General features: G+C 55.6%; 2 protein-coding genes across 7 annotated transcripts in view; both read right to left on the bottom strand.

Moving 5' to 3' along the window:
• Positions 1–949: 949 nt before the first annotated feature.
• LOC119525852 lies at positions 950–3,223 on the bottom strand. The gene is made up of 5 exons (XM_037824650.1): positions 3,096–3,223; positions 2,772–2,949; positions 2,498–2,510; positions 2,285–2,397; positions 950–1,486 (listed from the first exon to the last, which is right to left on the bottom strand). Exons 1-5 carry the CDS (start codon positions 3,221–3,223, stop codon positions 977–979), a joined length of 942 nt encoding a protein of 313 aa, XP_037680578.1. The 3' UTR covers positions 950–976.
• Positions 3,224–13,465: 10,242 nt separating this feature from the next.
• Positions 13,466–20,375, bottom strand: part of LOC119525855 (serine/threonine-protein phosphatase 2A regulatory subunit B'' subunit beta-like) — a 52,947-nt gene continuing 46,037 nt past the window's right edge. For 2 of the 6 annotated variants that reach the window (XM_037824656.1, XM_037824657.1), the window contains exons 10-13: positions 19,455–19,630; positions 19,066–19,184; positions 18,828–18,934; positions 13,666–13,937 (exon numbers count right to left, since the gene is read on the bottom strand). In XM_037824656.1, the coding sequence (XP_037680584.1) occupies positions 13,790–13,937; positions 18,828–18,934; positions 19,066–19,184; positions 19,455–19,630 (550 nt within the window). In that variant the 3' untranslated portion in view covers positions 13,666–13,789. Of the gene's footprint in view, positions 13,938–18,827; positions 18,935–19,065; positions 19,185–19,454; positions 19,631–20,375 lie in introns of those variants that run through there. The other 4 variants (XM_037824653.1, XM_037824654.1, XM_037824655.1 and 1 more) reach the window with 4 other exon arrangements.

Genomic DNA, 20,375 nt, shown 5'->3' with positions numbered 1-20,375 from the left:
TCTGGAGAGGAGCTGGAAGGGCGGTGCTGGCACAGGAAGGTGCCGACTGATCTTTCTGCGGGGCGAGGCGAGGCTGCTGGAGCCGAGCATGGGGCTGAGGACGGCAGCCGGGTGGTTTCCTCTCTCCGCCGCGTGCGGTGGATGCCTGGATCCTGCTTGCGTTTCTAGGGTGGGGCCGGCCTGGGGTCTGTAGGATGCAGCTCAGGGTCTGCATGAGGGCGAGGGATGGATTTGGGGTCCCTGTTGGGGGCTGTGTTGGGGCTGTGAGATGGGCTTGGGGTCCCTGTCGGGGTCACTGCAAGGGCGCTGGGGTCACCATGAGGGGGCGGGGGTTGCTGCGAGGGGGCGTGGGTGTGGGGGAGGGTGTGGGGCGGTGGTCTGCAGGGCCCTGCCCTGGACTCGGCCTGCCTTGGGCTTCCAGGGTCGGGCAGACCTGGGGGAGGGTGGAAGGGGGGGTGGTCCCCCAACACCTTGTGTCTGAAAGGGCAGATTCAGAGCACTGGCGCTGGGAGAGCCGGGGGTCCCTGCTCTGGGGCCTGAGGGAGCCCCTTGGGGAGTCTCTGTCCCCTGGGGAGCCGCCTCCCTGCACCTGGGCCGGCCTGAGCCAGGCCTCTGGGCGTCTCCGAGGAGCAGAGCCCCTCCCTGGGACCCCCCTGGGCCCCCGTCCTGCCGGCAGGAATCCATCCTGGGCCCGAGCAGGAAGCTGATGCGGTTCCACATCATGTCCCACATGACCCGCAGCCACCGCAGCGCCCGGCTCAGCAAGAAGGTGGGTGCGGCGCCCGGGCCCGGCTGCCTCGGGGTCGGGCCACGGAAGGAGCCATGACGGCCGTGTGTAGTGGCAGCGGGGACTGGCTGACGGCCCCGTGGCCGGGCCCCCGTGTGGCCAGGTCCTCCCCTACCCCGTGTGGCTGGGTCCCACAGGGTGCATTGTGCTTTCTTTTTCATGAGCAGAAACACTGGACTCGCTGAGATTTCATCGATCAAGAGAACGTTTCTGAGCAGCTTCTGAGCAAACATTTCTCAACAGGTTGATAACAGATCTGGGGTCTTCACTCCTCATAATGGCACTGCCAGACACAATCATGTTAGCTCCTGCCTCTGCACATTTATGGACAGTGTCAGGACCTACTCCACCATCAACCTCTATGTCCAAAGATGGGAACTGGGTCCTCAACCAGTGAACCTTTGGCATCATATCTTCCATGAATTTCTGCCCTCCAAACCCTGGTTCCACTGTCATAACCAAGGCCATATCTATCTGATTAGCCCATGGTGCCAAATACTCAACTGTAGTTCCTGGTTTGATGGCCAAGCCAACCTTCATCCCATTCTCCCGGATGTCTTTGATCAAAGCTCCTGGGTTCTCAGTAGCCTCAAGATGAAAGGTATATTGATTGGCTCCTGCTACAGCCATCGGCTTTACCCACTGTTCTGGTCTGGATTGCTTTCTTAAAGCCCTGGGCTCGTTATGGCAGGGGTGCTCCTAGAACACATCCGAGTGTCCCCTTGGCAGACCCGGCCCTGTGGCTGTGTTTCGCAGGTCAGCCCCTGCGTTAAAGGGTAAACACACTTGTGCTTGGCTTTGTAGAATGAACCCCAGCGCGGGCTCCATGTGTGAAAGATGGAACTCGTTTCAGGCTTTCTGAAGTGGGCAGGTCCCAGCATTTTCTGAGATCCCCAGCGTGGTCTTGATATCTGCATGTCAGTTTCTTTGAGGCTCTACCAATACCTTAAAATTTAGGTGTGTTCCCTGTGTTCATACACAGTTATTAAGAAGATTAATTATGTTCTGTATTTTATCACCGTCTTATCTCCTCTGGGAATTGCCTGTCACAGCCCTTTGTTGGCAGACTTTTCTATTTGTAACCTCTAGGAGTTGGCTTCTTGCACAGCAGTAACCCGTGCTACACCACCAAGTCTGCAACTCTAAGGGGTCGGTCCTGTCCCCCCATGAGGTATCTGTGAGGGGTCGGCACTGTCCCCCAGGTCGGTGTGAGGGGTCGGCACTGTCCCCTCATGGGTCTATGTGAGGGTCAGTTGTGTCCCCGCCCCAGGTCTGTGTGAGAGGTCAGCTCTGTGATCCCCACATCTATTTAGGGGGCTCAGCTCCATCAGCCCCATCCTTTGGGTGTTGCCTTGTGTGTCCAGCACGTGTTCATGGGAAGGACGTGGATTGGACCCCACACTGGGGCCTGCAGGGCACATGGACCTTGTTCCCCAAGTCGTCCCCACCTCACCACGTGGCCCCTGCCCCCCTCCAGCCTTCATCCCCCTCTGAGACCTGCTGCTCATCCTCAGCTGCCTGGGCCTGGAGCCTGAACTTGGGCTGCTGTGCTTTCCTCCCAACCCCGTCCTGCAGGTCTAGCTGCTCAGGTTTGTCATGGAGCACGTGTTCTGGAGCAGGATCTGGAGGCCTCGGTCAGCTCCTGCGCAGAGCCATGGAGGAATGGGGACACAGGGTGGAGCGGAGAGCACGCGGGGAGGCAGGGGATACCTCGGGGGGAGCCCTGCAGGGAGGGGGGAGGTAACCTGGGGGTGGAGAACCACCAGCCTGGGGGGGCTGTCCAGCTGTGATTCCCTCCCACTCCCTCGTGGGTGTCCACTGGGGCTCCCTGCAGGAACCCCCTTTTCTGTCCATCAAGCCGTGGGGAGGCAGCGCATCCTCCCTGTGGATGTTGGCCCCGGGGTGGGGGTCCCGGGGTTCCTGAGCATGGGTGGGACCTGCAGTGCCCAGCCCGGCCCCAGTCAAGCCCCGTGTCCCTGCCGACCAGCGTGATCCGCACGTCCAGCCTCTGGCCCCTGCCCGCCCCCTGCCCGCCCCCTGCCCGCCCCCTGCCCTGCTGGACTTTCGGCTGCCTTTCCAGCCCCCAGCCCTCAGTGTGGGCTCGTGGGCTCGTGGGCTCGTGGAGGCGGTGGCCTTGGCCGGCCAAGCACCCCTGGCTCGTCCTGGGTGGTCGTCACAGCAGCTCTTGGAGTGGGGGAGGGGTCTGTCATGTCTCCAAGACCGTCACTGGGTGTGGGGCCCGGTGCTGGGCTGGGGCCTCTGTCTCCCTGCGGGCTGTGCACGTGCCCTTCCCACACTGCTCACTCACGCTGTGCAGCCGCCCTGCACACACCTGCACATGGGCTGTGGGCTCAGCTGGTACAGGGTGAGCGGGTCAGGGCATGTGGAGACACACACGCACTCAGGACACGTGGACACAGACACAGGAACAGTCATGTACGTGGACGTGCCAGGTGCACTTGCACACACAAGGATGTGCAGGATGCACTTGCACACCACACCCAGGTGCGCGCACAGGTCACGTGGCTGCGTGTGCACTGCCGAGGAGGTGCCTGGGTCAGTGTGCTGCCAGCACGACTGTCTGGAGCCCCGAGTAGCAGAGCCGTGTCCCAGAGCCAGGCCACCGTCCCCAGGTCCCAGGAGCAGCAAGGAGGAGGACACGGAGCAGCAGAGTCCCCTGAGTCCCCCGAATCCCCCAAATCCCCCAAGTCTCCCGAATCCCCCCCCCCCCCGAGTCCCCCGAGCCCCCTGAGTCCCCTGTCCGGAGCAGGAGCGCGCTGCCGTGTTCTGCCAGCTGAGCGTCTGCAGCGTGCTGGGGGCTCACATGGCAGCCGCCATCCACCAGCTCCACGTAAAGGTCTCCACGTCTCTCTCCCTTTGAGAATGGAATTCACACCACTACCTACTCGTTCGTTTTTGTGGTTTGTATTTTCCTGCATAAGATATACAGACTTGCGGTAACAGCAATTTCCAGAGTACAGGAAATATAGAAAGCAGAAAGGAAGTATAGAAATACAGAAAGCCGTGGTCCCGTCGTCCGTGTGTTCTCTTTGTTGTCTTTCGTGTCGATGGAAGGTCTTGCTCGTTGTGAACTGTGTTTCCCCAATACTGTTTTTATAAGCACGTTTGTGTTTTTGAAAACGCTGCCCAAGCCTGACTTTCGGTGCATGCTGTTTTCACTCGTGGCATCACCTGCTGTCACTTGCACATGCTTACTTGTTCAGTGAAAAATGTTACTTGCGTTCTTTCATTGCTACTGAGATTGATCAGAGAGAAGGGTGATTTCGCTGGTCTGATTTGATCACTGCTGCGTCCCCAGTGCTTAGAACAGCGTGTGATACTAGGCAGTGCTTGGGAAAGCTCTGCAGGATGGAAGGACGAGTGGGTGGACAGGCAGGTGGGCATGTGGGTAGATGGATGGATGGATGGACAGGTGGGTCGCTGGGTACATGGACAGATGACATGGTGGTCAGGAGGTCGGCTCTATTTATTATCTTTTTTCCTCGATTGTGAACTGGCTTTTATGGAATTTCTTCTGGTGTCTTTTCTTGTACTATAACGAGGACATTCCCCCTTTGTTTTCTACTCATGTGTTGATGGACACTTGTATTGTTTCTGCCTTTTGGCCACTGTGCATGCTGCTTCTGCTTGGTGAGCAAGTATCCATGTCTCTGCTTTCAGATCTTTTGGGAAACACCCACGAGCACAATTGCTGGGTCATATGGTGATTCTATGTTTGTTTTCTGAGGAACTGCTGCACCACTTCACAGTCCCATCAGCAATGTACGAGGGTTCCTGTTTCTCCACGTACTTGCCAACACTTGTTGTTTTGTTTTTTAAACAAAAGCCATCCTAGTGGGTATGACACAGTGTCTCACCACAGCTTTAGTTTGCATTTCTCTAGTCGCTCATGAAACTGAGCGTCTTTCATGGACTTACTGGCTATTTGACTATCACTGGAGAAGTGTCTGTTCAAATCCTTGAACTATGTTTTAATTGGATTCTTTGTCTTTTTGATGTTGAGTTGTAGGTCTTTATATATTCTAAATATTAAGCCCCTTTTTGTTCTACTTTTTCCAAATATTTTCTCCCATTCTGTAGGTAGTTTTTTCACTTTCTTGGTAATGTCCTTTGTACAAAGTTTTAAATTTTGATGAAGACTGATTTATCTACTTTTTCTTCTGTTGCCTGTGCTTTTGGTGTAAAACCTAAAAATCCATTGCTTACTTCAAGGTCAACGTTTCCCTGTGTTTTCTTGTAAGAGTCTAATGGTATTTCTTCTTACATTTAGGCCATGAGCAGGAGAGAGACGTGGAGACCTTTAACCATTTTAAGTTAGTTTTTGTGTGTAGTGAGAGTTGGTCCACATGCTTCCTTCTGCAGGTGGATTTCCAGGTGTCCCAGCACCATTTGTTGAAGACTCTATTCTTTCCCCATTGAGTGGACTTGTCACCCTTGTCGAAAATCAGCCAGGTATAGATGTGTGGATTTAATTCTGGACCCTCAATACTGTTCCATTGGTCTGTATGTCTAACCTTATGCCAATGCCACACTGTTTTGATTACTGTAGCTTTGTAGTAACTTTTGAAATCAGGAAGTATGAGTCCAACAGCTTTGTTCTTTTTCAGGATTGTTAATCTTTTTGTGGCTCTTTGTGGTTACTTAGGAATTTGCGAATCGGCTTTAACAAGGCTGCTGGAATTTTGATAGAGATGGTGTTGAATTCGCAGATCACTTTACACAGAATTGACATCTTAATAATGTTAAGTTTTCCAGTCCATGAACACGGGTTGTCTTTCCATTTATTTAGGTCTTTATTTTCTTTCACCAATGTTTTGTAGTTTCAGTGGATGAGTCTTGCAGCTCCTTGGTTAAATTGGTTCCAAGGTATTTTATTCTTTTCGATCTGTTGTAAATGGAACTGTTTCTTGATTTCCTTTTCAGATGGTTCATTACTGGCGTATAGGAACTCAACTGACTTCTGTGTGTTTGTCTAGTATCCTGCTACTTTGCTGAGTTACTAGTTCTGGTAGCTTTGTCGTAGATTGTTTGGAATTTTCTCTATATAGGACCATGTTATCTGCGTACAGGGATAATTTTTCATTTCTTTCTTTTTTTCCAATGTGGATACATTTTATTTTCTTCCTCTCACCTGTCTGCTCTGGCTAGAACTTCTAGCACATTTAGTAACAGTGGTGACAGTGGCACCCTTGTCTTCTTCCTGATGTTAGGGGGAAAGTGTTCAGTCTTTCCCCACTGACTAAGATGTGAGCTGTGGGTTTTTCATAAATGCCTTTTATCACGTTGAGAAAGTTCCTTTCTATTCCTAGTTTTCTGAGTGTTTTTTATCATGAAAAGGATGTTGGATTTGTCAAATGCCTTTTCTACGTCAACTGAGAAGATTGCTTGGATCTTTTCTTTGTTCTGTTTGTCTGATGTTTGACATTGATAGAGTTGCTAATGATGAACCGTCCTTGCATTCCTGGAACAAATCCCACTTGGCCATGGTCCATAACTCCTTTAATGTGCTTTGGATTACATTTGCCAGTATGTTGTTGAGGATCTTTGCAAATGTGTTTATATGGAATGTTGGTCTGTAATTTTTTATTCTTGACTTTGACTTTATCTGACACTGGCTGCATAGAGCGAGTTAGGAAGCAATTCCTCTTTTCCTATTTTTTGGAAGAGTGTGAGAAGGACTGATGTAAATCTTTAAATGGTTGGTAGAATTCAGCAGTGAAACTATCTGGTCCTGGATTTTCTTTGTTGGGAAGTTTTTGATGACTGAGTCAATCCCTTTACTTACAGATCTATTGAGATTTCCTAATTGTTCTTGTGTCAGATTATAATTTCTATGTCTCTAGAAATTTGTTCATTTCATCTAGGTTTTCTAATTTGTTGGCATATAACTGTACAAAGTATCCTTTTATAATCCTTATTTCTGTAAGGCTGGTAGTAATATCCATACTTTCATTTCTGATTTTTCTTATTTGTGTCCTCTCTTTTTTTGTCATTCTGGCTAAACATCGGTTGATTTTATTGATCTTTTTTTTAAAAAACAAAACAAAACAGCTTTTGGTTTTGTTGAGATAGATGAAAAATAATCTTTTCTAATAGTTAATCTTTCCTTGTTTCTACTAACTTTGGGTTTAGTTTGCTCTTCTTGTTCTAGTTTCTTCAGTGTGAAACTGTTACTGGTTTGTGATCTTTCTTCTTTTTTTAATATAGATATTTAGAGCTAATAATTTCCCTCTGAGCACTACCTTAGCCACATCCTGTAAGTTTCGGTATGTTACATTCTCGTTTTCAATTGTCTCAAGATGCTTCCCAATTTCCCTCATGATTTCTTTGATCCATTGGTGGTTTCATAGTGTGTTGTTTAATTTCCAAACATTTTTAAAGTTTCCAGTTTTCCTTCTGCTACTGATTTCTAATTTTATTCCATTATGATCTGAAAAGATATTTTGTATGATTTCAATCTATTTAATTTTATTAACATTGGGTCTTTTGTTATCATTTGTTGCAAATACTTTCCCTAGAATGCTTTTTTTTGGGGGTGGTGGTGGTGGTTTCCATTCCATTTATTTATTTTTATTAGAGAATTTGTGGGTTTTCAGAACAGTCCTGCCTAAAATACAGGATTCCAATATACCACCCTACTAATAACACCTTGCGTTTGTGTGGAACAGTTGTTACAATGAAAACATTTTTATCCTTGTACTATTAACTGCAGTCTGTGGTTCAACTTAGGGTTCACTATCTATGTACAGAAGTCCCATGGATTTTATTTTTAAATTTTTATTCTGTTATCATATATACAATCTAAGATTTCCCTTTTTAACCACATTCAAATATATACTTCAGTACTGTTAATTACATTCACAGTGTTGTGCTACCATCACCACCATCCATTACCAAAACTTTTCCATCACCCCACATAGAAACTACATTTTAAGCTTTAACTCCCTACTCCCCATCCCCACCGCATCCCCTGGTAACCTGTATTCTAGATTCTGACTCGATGAGTTTGCTTATTCTGATTATTTCACATCAGTGAGATCATATAGTATTTTTCCTTTTGTGTCTGGCTTATTTCACTCAACATTTCCTTAACTTTCATCCATTTTGTTGCATGACTCACAACTTCCTTTTTATGGCTGAATAAAATTCCAATGAATGTATATACCACATTTTGTTTATCCAGTCACCGGTTGATGGACACTTGGATTGCTTCCATCTTTTGGCAATAGTGAATAATTCCACTCTGAACATCGGTGTGCAAATATCGGAGGCCCTGCTTTCAATTCTTTTGGGTATGTACCTAGAAGTGGGATTGCTGGGTCCCATGGTAATTCTATACCTAACTTTCTGAGGTACTTCCCAACCGTCTTCCACAGCAGCTGCACCGTTTCACATTACCATAAGCAATGAATGAGTGTTCCTATTTCTCTACATCCTCTCCAACACTTATTTTCCATTTTTTTTAAAAATAGCAGCCATTCTAGTGGCTGTGAAATGGTACCTCATTGTGGTTTTGATTTGCATTTCCCTAATGGCTAATGATGTTGAGCATCTTTTCATATGGTAATTGGCCATTTGTATGTCTTCTTTGGAGAAATGTCTATTCAAGTCTCTTTCCCATCTTTTAATTGGATTGTTTATCTTTTTGTTGTTCAGTTGGAGGATTTCTTTATATATTCTGGATAGTAATCCTTTATCGGATATGTGGTTTCTAAATATTTCCTCCCATTGTGTAGGTGGTTGTTTTACTTTCATGATAAAGTCCTCTGAGGCACAGAAGTTTTTAATTTTGATGAGCTCCCATTTATCCTTTTTTCTTTTATTGCTTGTGCTTTGGGTGCAAAGTTTAAGAAACCATTGCCTAACACAAGATCCTGAAGATGCTTCCCTACGTTTTCTTCTAGGAGTTTTACATTCCGGTTCTTATTAGGTCTTGGATCTATTTTGAGTTGATTTCTGTGTATAGTGTAAGGTAGGGTTCCTTCTTTTTTTTTCCACAAATGGAAATCAGGTTTTCTCAGCACCATTTGTTGAGAGACTATTCTTTCCCAGTTGAGTGGTCTTTGCCACCTTGTCAAAAACCAGTTGGCCATAAATGTGAGGGTTGATTTCTGAGCCCTCAATTCAATTCTACTGGTCTACATGTGTCCGTGACCCAGTGCCATGCTGCTTTGATTACTGTGGCTTTGTAATAAATTTCAAGATCGGGAAGTGTGAGTCCTCAGACTTCATTCTTTTTGAAGGTGTTTTTGCTCTTTGGAGCCCCTTACCCTTCCATATAAATTTGATAAATGGTTTTTCCATTTCTGCAAAGGTTGTTGGAATTTTGAGTGGGATTGCACTGAATCTGTAAATTGCTCTGGGTAGAATTGACATGTTAGCAATATTTAGTCTTTCAGTCCACAACTGTGGAACATCCTTCCATTTATTTAGGTCTTTGATGTCTTCCAGCAGTGTTTTGTAGCACTGTCAAGGCTGCTTTTTAATTTTGAGCTTTTATTTTTGTGAAGGCTCTTCTCTTGTATCAGCCTGGGACCCACCTGATATTCTTTGGTGTGGGTGTCAGGGGAAGCCCCCCGGTCTCTCTGCCGGCCCCCGTGGGCTGGGTTGGGCCCCGTCTCTGTGTTGACCCCCCGTGGGCTGGGATGGCCCCTGGGTCTCTGTGTTGACCCCGTGGGCTGGGCTGGGCCCTCCTGTGGCAGTTACCTCCACAGGGCAATGCTCAGGGCCTGAGCCCTGGAGCCAGTGTCTGGACGTCTTCTTGCTTCTGAGAAGCTGCCTGGCCTTGGCTGGAGACGGCGCAGATAGGCCTTTCCCACCGTGGGAGTGTTTCAGTGCAGGGTGGCCCGAGCCTCATCCATAATTGCTGCCAGGTGTGCCCCGTGGAGGCAGGGTCCTCCCGACTTGAGGGGGTGGACATGGGGGTCCCGGCTCAGTTGTGTTGCAGGTAAAGCCAGCCTGTCCACGAGGAGGTGGGCTCACGCCCCCAGCATGTCCCCAGGGGCTGTTGGCACACAGACCCGGTGGCCCAGAGCCAAGCCCCCCGACCTGGGGGCCCACGCCCCGGCTGTTCCCCAACCCTAGTTTGTCTCTGAGCACACACCGGCTGGGATGATCTCAAGCGAAGATGATGGTGCTGGGTTAGGGTTAGGGTTGGACTTGGAGTCGTCACTTCTCAGTGTTGACAACGGTGTGCTGACACATCTCGCTGTGTTTCAACGAAAGTGTTACCACAATTTTGGAGACATCATCAAGGAAACCATGGCCAGGACGAGGCAGACTGACCCGCTGTGCAACGTGGCCTCCCTGCTCCTGTGCTGCGGCGGGTGAGCAGGGGGCCCCCAGCCCTGACCTCCCACCCTAGAGGCAGCGAGCTCCTACCCCTTCAACTCACAGGCAGTGAGCCCCCCTTCCTTTCACCCCGTGGGCACTGGACTCTGACCTTTCACCTCAAGGCACCAAACCTCTGACCTTACACCCCATGGACACAAAGCACCTGACCTTTTACTCCATGGGCACTGAGCCCCAATCCTTACACCACAGGCCCTGGGCCCTGACCTTTCACCCCAAGGTACTGAACCCCATGAACTTTCATCCTACAGGCTCCAAGCCCCATGACCTTTCACCTCGGGGTCCATTCCAGTAGGGTCACCCCATCCCCAGGGTCTCTCCTTGTCCCTTGGGGTCCCGCTTGCTCCCCTCGCCCAGTGTCCCAGGCACTCCCCTCCCCACCTGTGGTCTCCGCCCTCCGACCTCAGCTGCTGGGTCTCGGGGAAGCCCCCAGCCCCATGTGTCTCTGGCTCCATCTCCCTGAGCTGCTGCAAGTACCCAGGCCCGGGGCTGTCCATGCTGTGGGTTGGGTCAGGGGACATTGGCATCCAGGCCTGCAGCTCGGAGGTCCCCATGTTCCCTCATCTCTCTAGACCCCCCTTTCCCTCACGGAGAAACGAGAGAAGTGAGGTGCCGGCTGGTCCTCCGCAGGGAAAGGGGGGCGGCAGCTCCGTGAGCCTGTGGGGCCTCCACCATCCCATGTGGGATCCAGGTACCACGGGGGCTGCCGGCCGTGTCTGGGGCTGGGGCTCAGTGGAGCGGCTCCTCCTTGGCCTGCGGGGAGCTGGGGGCCCAGGCACCCCCGACACTGGCCCTGGGCTGCCTCGGGGCTCGTTCTGGGCTGGTGTGTGTGTGTGTGGGGGGGTGGACACGTGCCCCAAAGCTTCGCCTCCAGCAAGGGGTGGCTGAGGGTGACCGGCCCCTCACTCCAGCCCCGGGGGCTGCAGCCGGCTGAGCTGTAGCTGGCGTTTTCCGCTGCTGGACAGGTTTCTATCTCAGGTTTGCACTTTGGGGGCCTGTGTGAGTTTTCTGGGGGCTTCTGTCACAAGTCACCCAAACTGGGTGTTTCAAAACAATCTGTTCTCCCGCTCTTCTGGGGCCAGGAGTGTGACATCAGCGGGGTTGTTCCCCAGGGGAGGGTCCGCCCGGCCTCTTCCAGCCCCGGGTGCCCGGGGAGCCGCTGCCTGTGGCTGTCCCGTCTCTGCTGTGGCTTCACGCAGTCCCCTTCCCCGCATCTCTCCTCTGTGTCCCTTTTCTCACCACCCCCCCCCACGTTGGGGTCCACCCCTCCCCACCCCGGTCCTCTCTTCCTTTAACACACACCATCACAGAGGATTTAGGGTGCACCCTGAGCCAGTTTGGCCTCGTCTTAACTAGGAACGTCTTCCAAGACCCTCTTTCAAATAGAGTCCGTTTGTGGGTCAGGGGTTCAGCAGACGGAGATGTGTCTTCCCGGGGGTCTGCCAGGGCCCAGGCAGTGAAGGGCCAGCAGGTGAGGGCCTGGGAGGGCCTGGGGGCCCCACTGCACATGTGCTCTCTCTGGGGGGCCTGCCCACCACCCCAGGGACATGGAGAGTGTGTGTGGGCCTGTGGGGGACCCTGCACACGACACGGGGCTCCCCAGGTGCAGGTGTGAGCTGGGGTGGGGTTGGGGACGGACTGGTCCAGGGAGGAGGCTGAGCTTGGGGCCCCTGAGGTTTCCCGGGAAGCGGGTCCTGCGTCCTGGTCCGTGAGCCGCCCAGGGCCAGGGGAGACAGACGGCGAGTGTGCAGCAAAGCGGGTCCTTCCGCCGACGCAGGGTGAGTCAGCCAGGGCGTCTGTGCGTTCACGTGTGTGGACTGGTCCAGAGCACGGTGCGGGGCATAGACACGGGCATGGGGGGGGGGGGGCAACTCCCACGGGGCAGGCCTCGGGGGTGGGCGGGGCGCACGCACTGTGCATGGTGGAGATGCTCCCCACGCTCGGGGCGCACGCACTGTGCATGGTGGAGATGCTCCCCACGCTCGGGGCGCACGCACTGTGCATGGTGGAGATGCTCCCCACGCTCGGGGCGCACGCACTGTGCATGGTGGAGATGCTCCCCACGCTCGGGGCGCACGCACTGTGCATGGTGGAGATGCTCCCCACGCTCGGGGCGCACGCACTGTGCATGGTGGAGATGCTCCCCACGCTCGGGGCGCACGCACTGTGCATGGTGGAGATGCTCCCCACGCTCGGGGCGCACGCACTGTGCATGGTGGAGATGCTCCCCACGCTCGGGGCGCACGCACTGTGCATGGTGGAGATGCTCCCCACGCTCGGGGCGCACGCACTGTGCATGGTGGAGATGCTCCCCACGCTCGGGGCGCACGCACTGTGCATGGTGGAGATGCTCCCCACGCTCGGGGCTGAGCTCCTGGAGGGGCCGGGGCCGGGCCAGGCCCTCGAGGGCATGTGGCCCGTGTGTCCTGGGCTGTGGGCTCTCGGGGCCCAGTCTCAGCCGTGTCCAGAGGTGCCCGTGCTGGGCCTCGGAAACCCCGCGATGGAGCGGCTGCTTCACCAGAAGTGTGTTTCCTCTGCTTTTACCCCCAACGAGGGAGGGACCTCTGGTGGGGAGTGGCCCCAGGGGTGGGGGATGTGGTGATGCACCAGCACTGAGCCTGCAACCCGCAGACGGCTCCCTCCACCACGGGGGCCCAGGCGCCTGGACGCATACTGGGCTCCCTCGAGGTCTTGGACCTGAGGCTCCGGGTCCTGTCCGCTCCCCCGACCCCGCGTCCACCCTCCATACAGCATGTTGAGCAGACAGTTGAGTGCCTGGCGGCTCCTGGGGCAGCTGATGCTGTGTGTCCAGGTGCAAACTTGCTGAGTTGCTGCCCCTTGCCTGGGCAGCTCCCCAGGCCCGGTGTGAGCATCACAACATGCAGAGGCCGCGAGGCAGGGAGGTTGCAGTGTCAGCACTGATGATTCGGGAAGTGGCTGGTGATGAGGGGTCCAGGCACGTGTGCCCCCATCGTGTCACCACCAGGCAGACGCTGGCTCATCCCCCTCCTGTCCGTCCTTGTGGGTCCAGGCGCCCTGTGGCGTCAGCTCCGAGCCCCTTCACTGTAACCGCGGCTGCCCCACATCCCGTGACTTGCCCATGTCGGCCTGTCACCGAGCACGTGCTCCTCGCTCCCAGGGGACCCAGCAGCCCACGGAAGAGCTTCAGATGTGATCTCGTAAAGCATGTTTCGATTACGTGTTTTTACACGTTTACGTAAAACACTGCAATGAACTGTGGTGAGGAGAGGACACCCTGCGCCCCCTTTCGAGCATGAAAGCACCAACGCCCCCAGGGCCTGGGAGGCTCGGGGCAGACGTGCTCTGAGGGGTGGGGCTCAGCACGGCCCCGGGAGGCAGCTGCCAGCTCCCCGTGGGGGAAGCAGCCACACTCGGGCAGGAGGGCGGCGCTGCAGGCTGCAGCCCCTCGGGGTCCTGGGCCCAGCACATCTCCGAGGAAGTGGCTGCCCGGCCTGGGGGTCTCAGAGCACAGACATCCATCAATGAACGGCCCTGACCAGCTCCCGAGGTGAATAATAAAAATTTATCATTCCATACAAACACGGTTCCCACTCACAAACGCAGTGACTAAATACAGTCTTTACAAAGCCCTGCTGTCTGCACACGGCCTCACAGCAGCTGCAGCTCGTCCTCGCACTCGTAGTCAAACAAGTCAACGGCGCCCAGGGCAGACGGAGCCTCCAGGAACGGCCGTGGGTCCAGCTGGGGACACCGCCCGCTCAGCTTGGCGTCCACAGGGCTGAGCTCGGCCTCGAACCTGCAAGGAGAGCGGCCACGTGAGGGGTCGCCAGGGGCCGGCCGGGGCTGAGGAGCGTCTGGAAAGCTCCGCCCCAGCGCAGCCTCTCTGAGCATCATCTCCTCCCCAACAGCTGGAGCGAAGTCGGCCGCAAGTTCTGAGCACAGAAAACTCCGCCCGAGCAAGACGCACTCGTGGACCCGAGACCCCCGAGCAAGACGCACTCATGAACCCGAAACCCCCCGGGTAAGGTGCACTCGGGAACCCGAAACCCTCGGGGTAAGGTGCACGCGGGAACCCGAAAACCCCGGGGTAAGGTGCACTCGGGAACCTGAAACGCATGGGCAGCTCCCAGGTGCCCCAGGTCGGGAGCGTGTACAGGAGGGAGGGCCCAGCGCTGTGGGCGCCCGGAGGCCACGTCCTGGGGGGCTCTGCAGCTCACGCGCCGACCCGGCTGAGGCGGCGTCTCCTTCAGATAACCCTGACCTCTCAGGAGAAACCCAGGACCCACCCCAGTCGGGATTCAGGATGAAAGGACTCCGGCTGCTCTTCTGCAAAGCCCGTTTGCTTCTGTCCCAGCCACGCCACCTAGAGCAAACCTCTCCGGTGGTGGGTGAGGCCGAGCACACTGCGTCTTCCTGCGACACGGGGACAGGGCCAGTGCACCCCTCCAGTTGGGTGTCGTAAAACCCCACAGTCATCCATGTGAGGCTGAGCAGGGAGGAGAGTCCCGCATGCACAGACGGCCGATGGCACACGCGGGACAGAGCGTTGGCCCAAGCAGACCCCTCTGGTCACTCAGAAGACGAGCTACCGTGAGGCACCGCCACGACTGGGACAGAAGGTCACAGCGAGAGCTCACGTGCCCTTTTCTGTTAAAATTCCGGGGACCCATCGCGCACTTGCTGACGTCCTACCCTAGAAGCAAACGATGCCCAGGTGTCTTGGAAAGTAACGGAAACTGCCCTCAAGTCTTTGTTGGCTGCTGTGTGGCTTCTCCTCTGTGCCTGTCTCCTCCGGTGGTGGGCAGGCCTGGGCGTGGGCGCAGACAACCCCTGGGGGAGCAGGGCCACGTGGGGGCTGTCGGCAGGACGAGGGTACCGAGTGTTCAGGGACGAGGTGAGGCTTTATCTCCAGGACCCCGGGCAGCTGGGGGTTGGTTCCAACCTCTGCCCGGTGGAGAGAGAAGCACCACGTGCGGCTGGCACTCGGTGGGATGGCCGTCGCCCGCTCCTGCCCCTTCTCTGTCCTTTGCCACCACCCCGGGCGTCTCTCTGAAGGACCGGAGCGTAAACCCGCAGCCAAGCACCATCCTCGCCCCCAAAGCACATCCTCCCACCGCAGGCGCCCTGCGGACCAGCACCGGGCGGCACCCAAACGAGGACAAGGGCGAGCGCTGGCTTCCCAGCCGGGAAGGGGAGGGAGCAACGGAACCGGGCCCGGTGGGCTCTGGGGTCCGATCGCAGGCGGCGAACCTCCTGCCACGTGGCTGCAGCTGCCCTCCCCGGGAACGTGGCAGTCAGGAGGGACAGAAAGCAAAGCTCCCTCCAGAGGAAGGAGTGACCCGGGCTGCCCAAATCTGCCGAAGCCACCGAATGTGGAGTCAAAAACCCGCTCAGGTGGCCTCCCTGGGAAATCCTACCAAACACGTGCAATTCTAGAAAATGCAAACTAATTTTCCACTGTCAGAGAAGCAGACCTGTGGGGTGGTGGACAGGTTTGTTTTCCTGTTTGTGGAGGTGGTTTTTCTCAGGTGCCTGTGTGTGCATGTGTTAAACATTTGCATTTCATTGCACACCAATTATAATTCACTGAAGCTAAAAACCCTCCCTACCCAGGCAGCATTACTGGTGAATTTACCAAACGTTTCAGGAAGAAGCATCACTTCCACACGAACTCCTTCCCGACGTGTCCACAGCTGGCATTACCCCGGGCTCAGGTCCAGACGAGGACATCACAGGAAAAGAACCCACGCAGCCAGGCCCTCCCTAACCGGACTCAGGGGGCACAGCTGGGCCTCCTCAACCCAGACTCGGGGGGCACAGCCGGGCCCTCCTGAACCAGACTTAGGACCCGCACAGCCAGGCTGTCCTCAACCAGACTCGGGAATTTCTGAGAAAACCTCGGCACGTGGACTCCACCACCTCGTACAGAACCCCAGGAACCAAGGGCAGTGGACAAGCTTCGCTGCAGCAGCGTGAACATCAGAAATGATGGCACCTGTGTATAGTGCATTGACTCCAATCAAGTTGCCACAAGGAAAAGACACCTTTTTCAAACAAGGGTGCTGGGACACCTGGACATCCACCCACACCTCACAGAAACACTTAAACAGATCGTGGACATGAATGTACACTCTGAAACACAACTTCTAGAAGAAAATGTCTGTGGCTTTTCATTAGGCAAAGTAAAGGGTAAAAAAAAAGTGATAAACACTTCATCAAAATTAAGAACATCTCTTTTTTGAAAATGTTAGAGAAGATGAAAAGACTTGCCACAATTTGGAGAAAACATTAACAAATTACGTGTCCGATAAAGGACTTGTATCCTAAAGATATAAACAACCCTTAAAACAGTAACAGGAAAATAAACCACCCCAAATGAGCCTGAGACACGGATGGGCACTTCCCACAGGACACGAGGCTGGTCAACAGGCACATGGACGAGTTAAGCCACCGTGAGATGCCACTGTACACTTGTTATAAGAATGACTGAGATCTAGGAAACAAGCCAACCCTGACCAAGGAGTGCTGTCGGGAATGTGGAAACCTCACGTGGGGCCCGTGGGAACTCCTGGGCACTGCTGGGTGAGCAGCCGGATGACGAGCCACAGACCATGGGATGGATTCCTGTGATGTCCGGGAGAGGCAGAACCACAGGGCGGGCAGTGTGAGCAGGCACCGGGGCCTGGGTGGGGGCGCGGCTGCTGGAGATGAGCCTCCGAGCCCTTTGCAAACCTCGTGGGGGAGTGTCTAAAACTCCCTCAGGCAGGAAGCACCACTGGTGCCAGCTTGGGGTCCCGTGTGGACACCCCCAGAGGTGGCTGGCGAGGGCTGCGTGACTCGACAGCCCCTGAACCCCACCAATCCCCGTGTATACGGGCCCCCATGCCATCCGTGTAGATGTGTCCCCGTGCCGAATGCTTTCTGTGGACCCCCGTGCCGTCTGTGTAGATGTGTCCCTGTGCTGAATGCTTTCTGTGGACCCCCGTGCTGTCCATGTAGACGGGCCCCTCACCATCTGCTCTCTGCCGGCGGAGCTGACCTTCCCAGCGCAGACCTCCCCCAAGGACACCTGCTGTCTGTGACTTTGAGGCCCCGTCTCTGCTCTCCAGGGTGACGGCTCATGAGAGCCTGGGGCTAGCCCTGGCCTGAAGGACCCCAGCCCGGGATGGGTGTATGGGGTGGAGGTCACGGGGGACCCTGGTGTCCCCGAGGTTCTGCCTGTCAGAGGCCCTGGCTCAGGAGCCGGCACCCGACTACAGGGGTCTATTCTCATGCCTGAAAACACAGTGACCTCCGCCCCGGGCTAGGAAGCAGCTTCTCCCAGGTCCTGGAGGCAGAAGTGTGGGTGTGAGGCCCTGCGAGCCGGTGGTGCTTGCCTGCCGTGCTCCTGTTGTAAAAAGGCAGGTGCTGCTGGCAACTAGGCCGCATTTGGGCCTCCCTGCTCCCCCGCCTGCCGTGCCAGCTATCCAGCACCATCCACAAGCCTAGGCTGCAGCTAAACCCAACACGGAACTCACCAGGCCCCGGGCCTGCGGTGGGCTCTCCAGGCCTCGTTTCCAGCACCGGGACCCTTGCCCCATGTGGGGCCTGCTCTGCCCTCCCCCAGATCCCACGCCATCTCCCTCCTGAGGACACAAGCTGCTGCGTCAGACCCGAGCCTCAGGACACACCGCACAGCCAGCCAGCTGGATGGACATGCTGCAAAGACGCTGTACAGGTGGACAGCCACAGCAGTATGACCGGATGGACGTGCATATAGATGGCCGGTGGGGCGGGGTGGGGTGTTGGGAGGAGGGGGCAGACAGCGGCTTGGCTCCCCTATCGCCCTCGAGCCCTGCGGGCGTTCCCGGGGCCCTGGTGAGCAGCTCTCGGGTGGAAAGTCACCCTCGACCATGCTCGGTCTTCCGGTACCCGGCCAGGGGCCACCGTGAACCTGATGCTGCAAGTTCAGTCAAAAAGGTTTAAAAAGCCTTGACATCGGCCTAAGGCTGCGACTTGGGCTCAGGAGCACGGCCCTCGCCAGTTCCCTCCAGAAAGCCCAGTCACCCTCAAGGCCAGTGCCCCCCCGGCAGGTGGGTGCACGGCCCCCACGAAACCCCTCTTCTGGCAGGGCCCGCCCTGTACCCCGCTCAGGGGACTTGGTGTCCCTGGAAACGAGCCATGCTCCTGACTCATTCTGCAGATCGGAAACACACCCACCCTCAGCTGGGCATCCCCGTCCGCAAGAGAGATTGCCTTGAAGATTGAGAACGAACGGAGCTGAATCAGGGAGCACGACACGTGGAGGGGAGCTGAGGCCCCCACAATGCCCAGAGGAGTTCCTAGAACTGGGGCTGGTGAAAGGAAAGCCCACCTGGGAATGCACAGACACACACACGTGCACACACGCCCAGACACACAGGGTCAGGTCTGTCCCAGAAGCTTCCAGGTCCGTGTGGGCAGCCCCCGGGGCAGGGACCCCTCGGGACTGGCTGGGCAGGGCCTGGCTGAGCTGAGTGTCGTTGTGGCCACACCCTGCGGTTCCAGTCGAGGTGACGGGGACGGAAACCTGAACGCATGCGGACCTGACGAAATGCGGGACGCCCAGGGCTCTGCCTGGTGAGTCTCTCTCCCCAGGTCCCAGCCTGCACCGATGGGCCCCCGCCGGCCCCCCGCCCCACGTCCCGAGGAGGCCCCTCCACCTCACCCGTCATCCCAGGAGTCTCCGGCGGCCTCCTCGGCCACGAGGATGTCGTACTCCTCGGCAGCGTACTTCTCCCAGTCGGAGAGCTCCGGCCCGTCGCCGTCGCCCTCCTGGGTGAGAAACACACACGTCAGCCACGGGGGATGGGGAGGGTGGAGCGGGAGGGACGCCCAGCCCCGGGGGCAGGGCCGGGAGGGTCGGGGCCAGCTGAGGACAGGCCCACGCGGCCGGGGACACTCACGCGCAGCAGGGACATCTGCTCTTTCTGCTTGTGGTCGAGGTACTTCTCGATGTTGAAAAACGTATCGAAAAACACATTTGCTTGTTTACATTTCTTTAGGTCGTGGAGAGTGATCTTCCCTGCAGAAAAATAAACACTTCAAAGATGAGTCATGACTGGTTGGCACTTTTAGAGGACCACATCACGAGTGTTTACGATAACGTGTTTGAAAACTCCCAATTCTCTGTCTCCCGACAAAACCAGCCTGACGAGGGCAGTGCACACGACATGGGGACGACGGTTCGTGGATGAGCAAGGCCTGCGAGGAAGCTGTGCGCCCTCACGCGTCGTGTGCGCCCTCACTGTCGCGCCCACCCCGCATCTCCGGCCCCGCCCTGCCGCGGCCGCACCTTCGCTCTGGGGCCTGACCAGGTCCAGCATCTGGCAGAGGCAGTCCTCAAAGGGCAGCGCCTCGATGGCCATGCTGTCCAGCCGGCGGCTCTGCTCCTCGTAGAAGAACTCGAGCTCGTACATGGACAGCACCCCGTCGCCGTCCAGGTCCATGCAGCGGAACCAGTACTCGATGCTGTGGCGGGACCGGGCCGTGAGGCGCAGGGGGACACAGACGCACACGGGAGCACATGCACGGCTTCATACACACCACACAGATGCACGCACACACACCATACGGGAGCACACGCACCACACGGGAGCACACACCACACAGCAGCACACATACCACACAGGAGCACATGCACGGCTTCATACACACCACACAGGTGCACACACACATGGGAGCACATGTACCACACAGGAGCACACACCACACGGGAGCACACACCACACAGAAGCACGCACCACACGGGAGCACACACCACACAGCAGCACACATACCACACAGGAGCACATGCACGGCTTCATACACACCACACAGGTGCACACACACCACATGGGAGCACATGTACCACACGGGAGCACACACCACACAGAAGCACGCACCACACGGGAGCACGCACCACACGGGCGCACGCACCACACGGGCGCACACGCACCACACGGGAGCACACGCACCACACGGGAGCGCACACCACATAGAAGCACACGTACCACACGGGAGCACACCCACCACACAGGAGTACACACATGGCCACATGCACACATCTGTACAGAACCCACACGTGCTGCTGCGGTGCTAACCCAGGAAGCACTGACCATCCCTGAGCATGCAGGAGCACATGCACACACGTGAGTATACAACAGGCCCTGCCAACCCATCCATGCAGCAAAATGAGGACTCGGCTCAGTGGGAACATTGGGCAAAGGGCTGCACC

The sequence above is a fragment of the Choloepus didactylus genome (genome assembly GCF_015220235.1).
Source record: "Choloepus didactylus isolate mChoDid1 chromosome X unlocalized genomic scaffold, mChoDid1.pri SUPER_X_unloc3, whole genome shotgun sequence".
NCBI lineage: Eukaryota > Metazoa > Chordata > Mammalia > Pilosa > Megalonychidae > Choloepus > Choloepus didactylus.
This window is presented reverse-complemented; position numbering and strand designations above follow the sequence as displayed.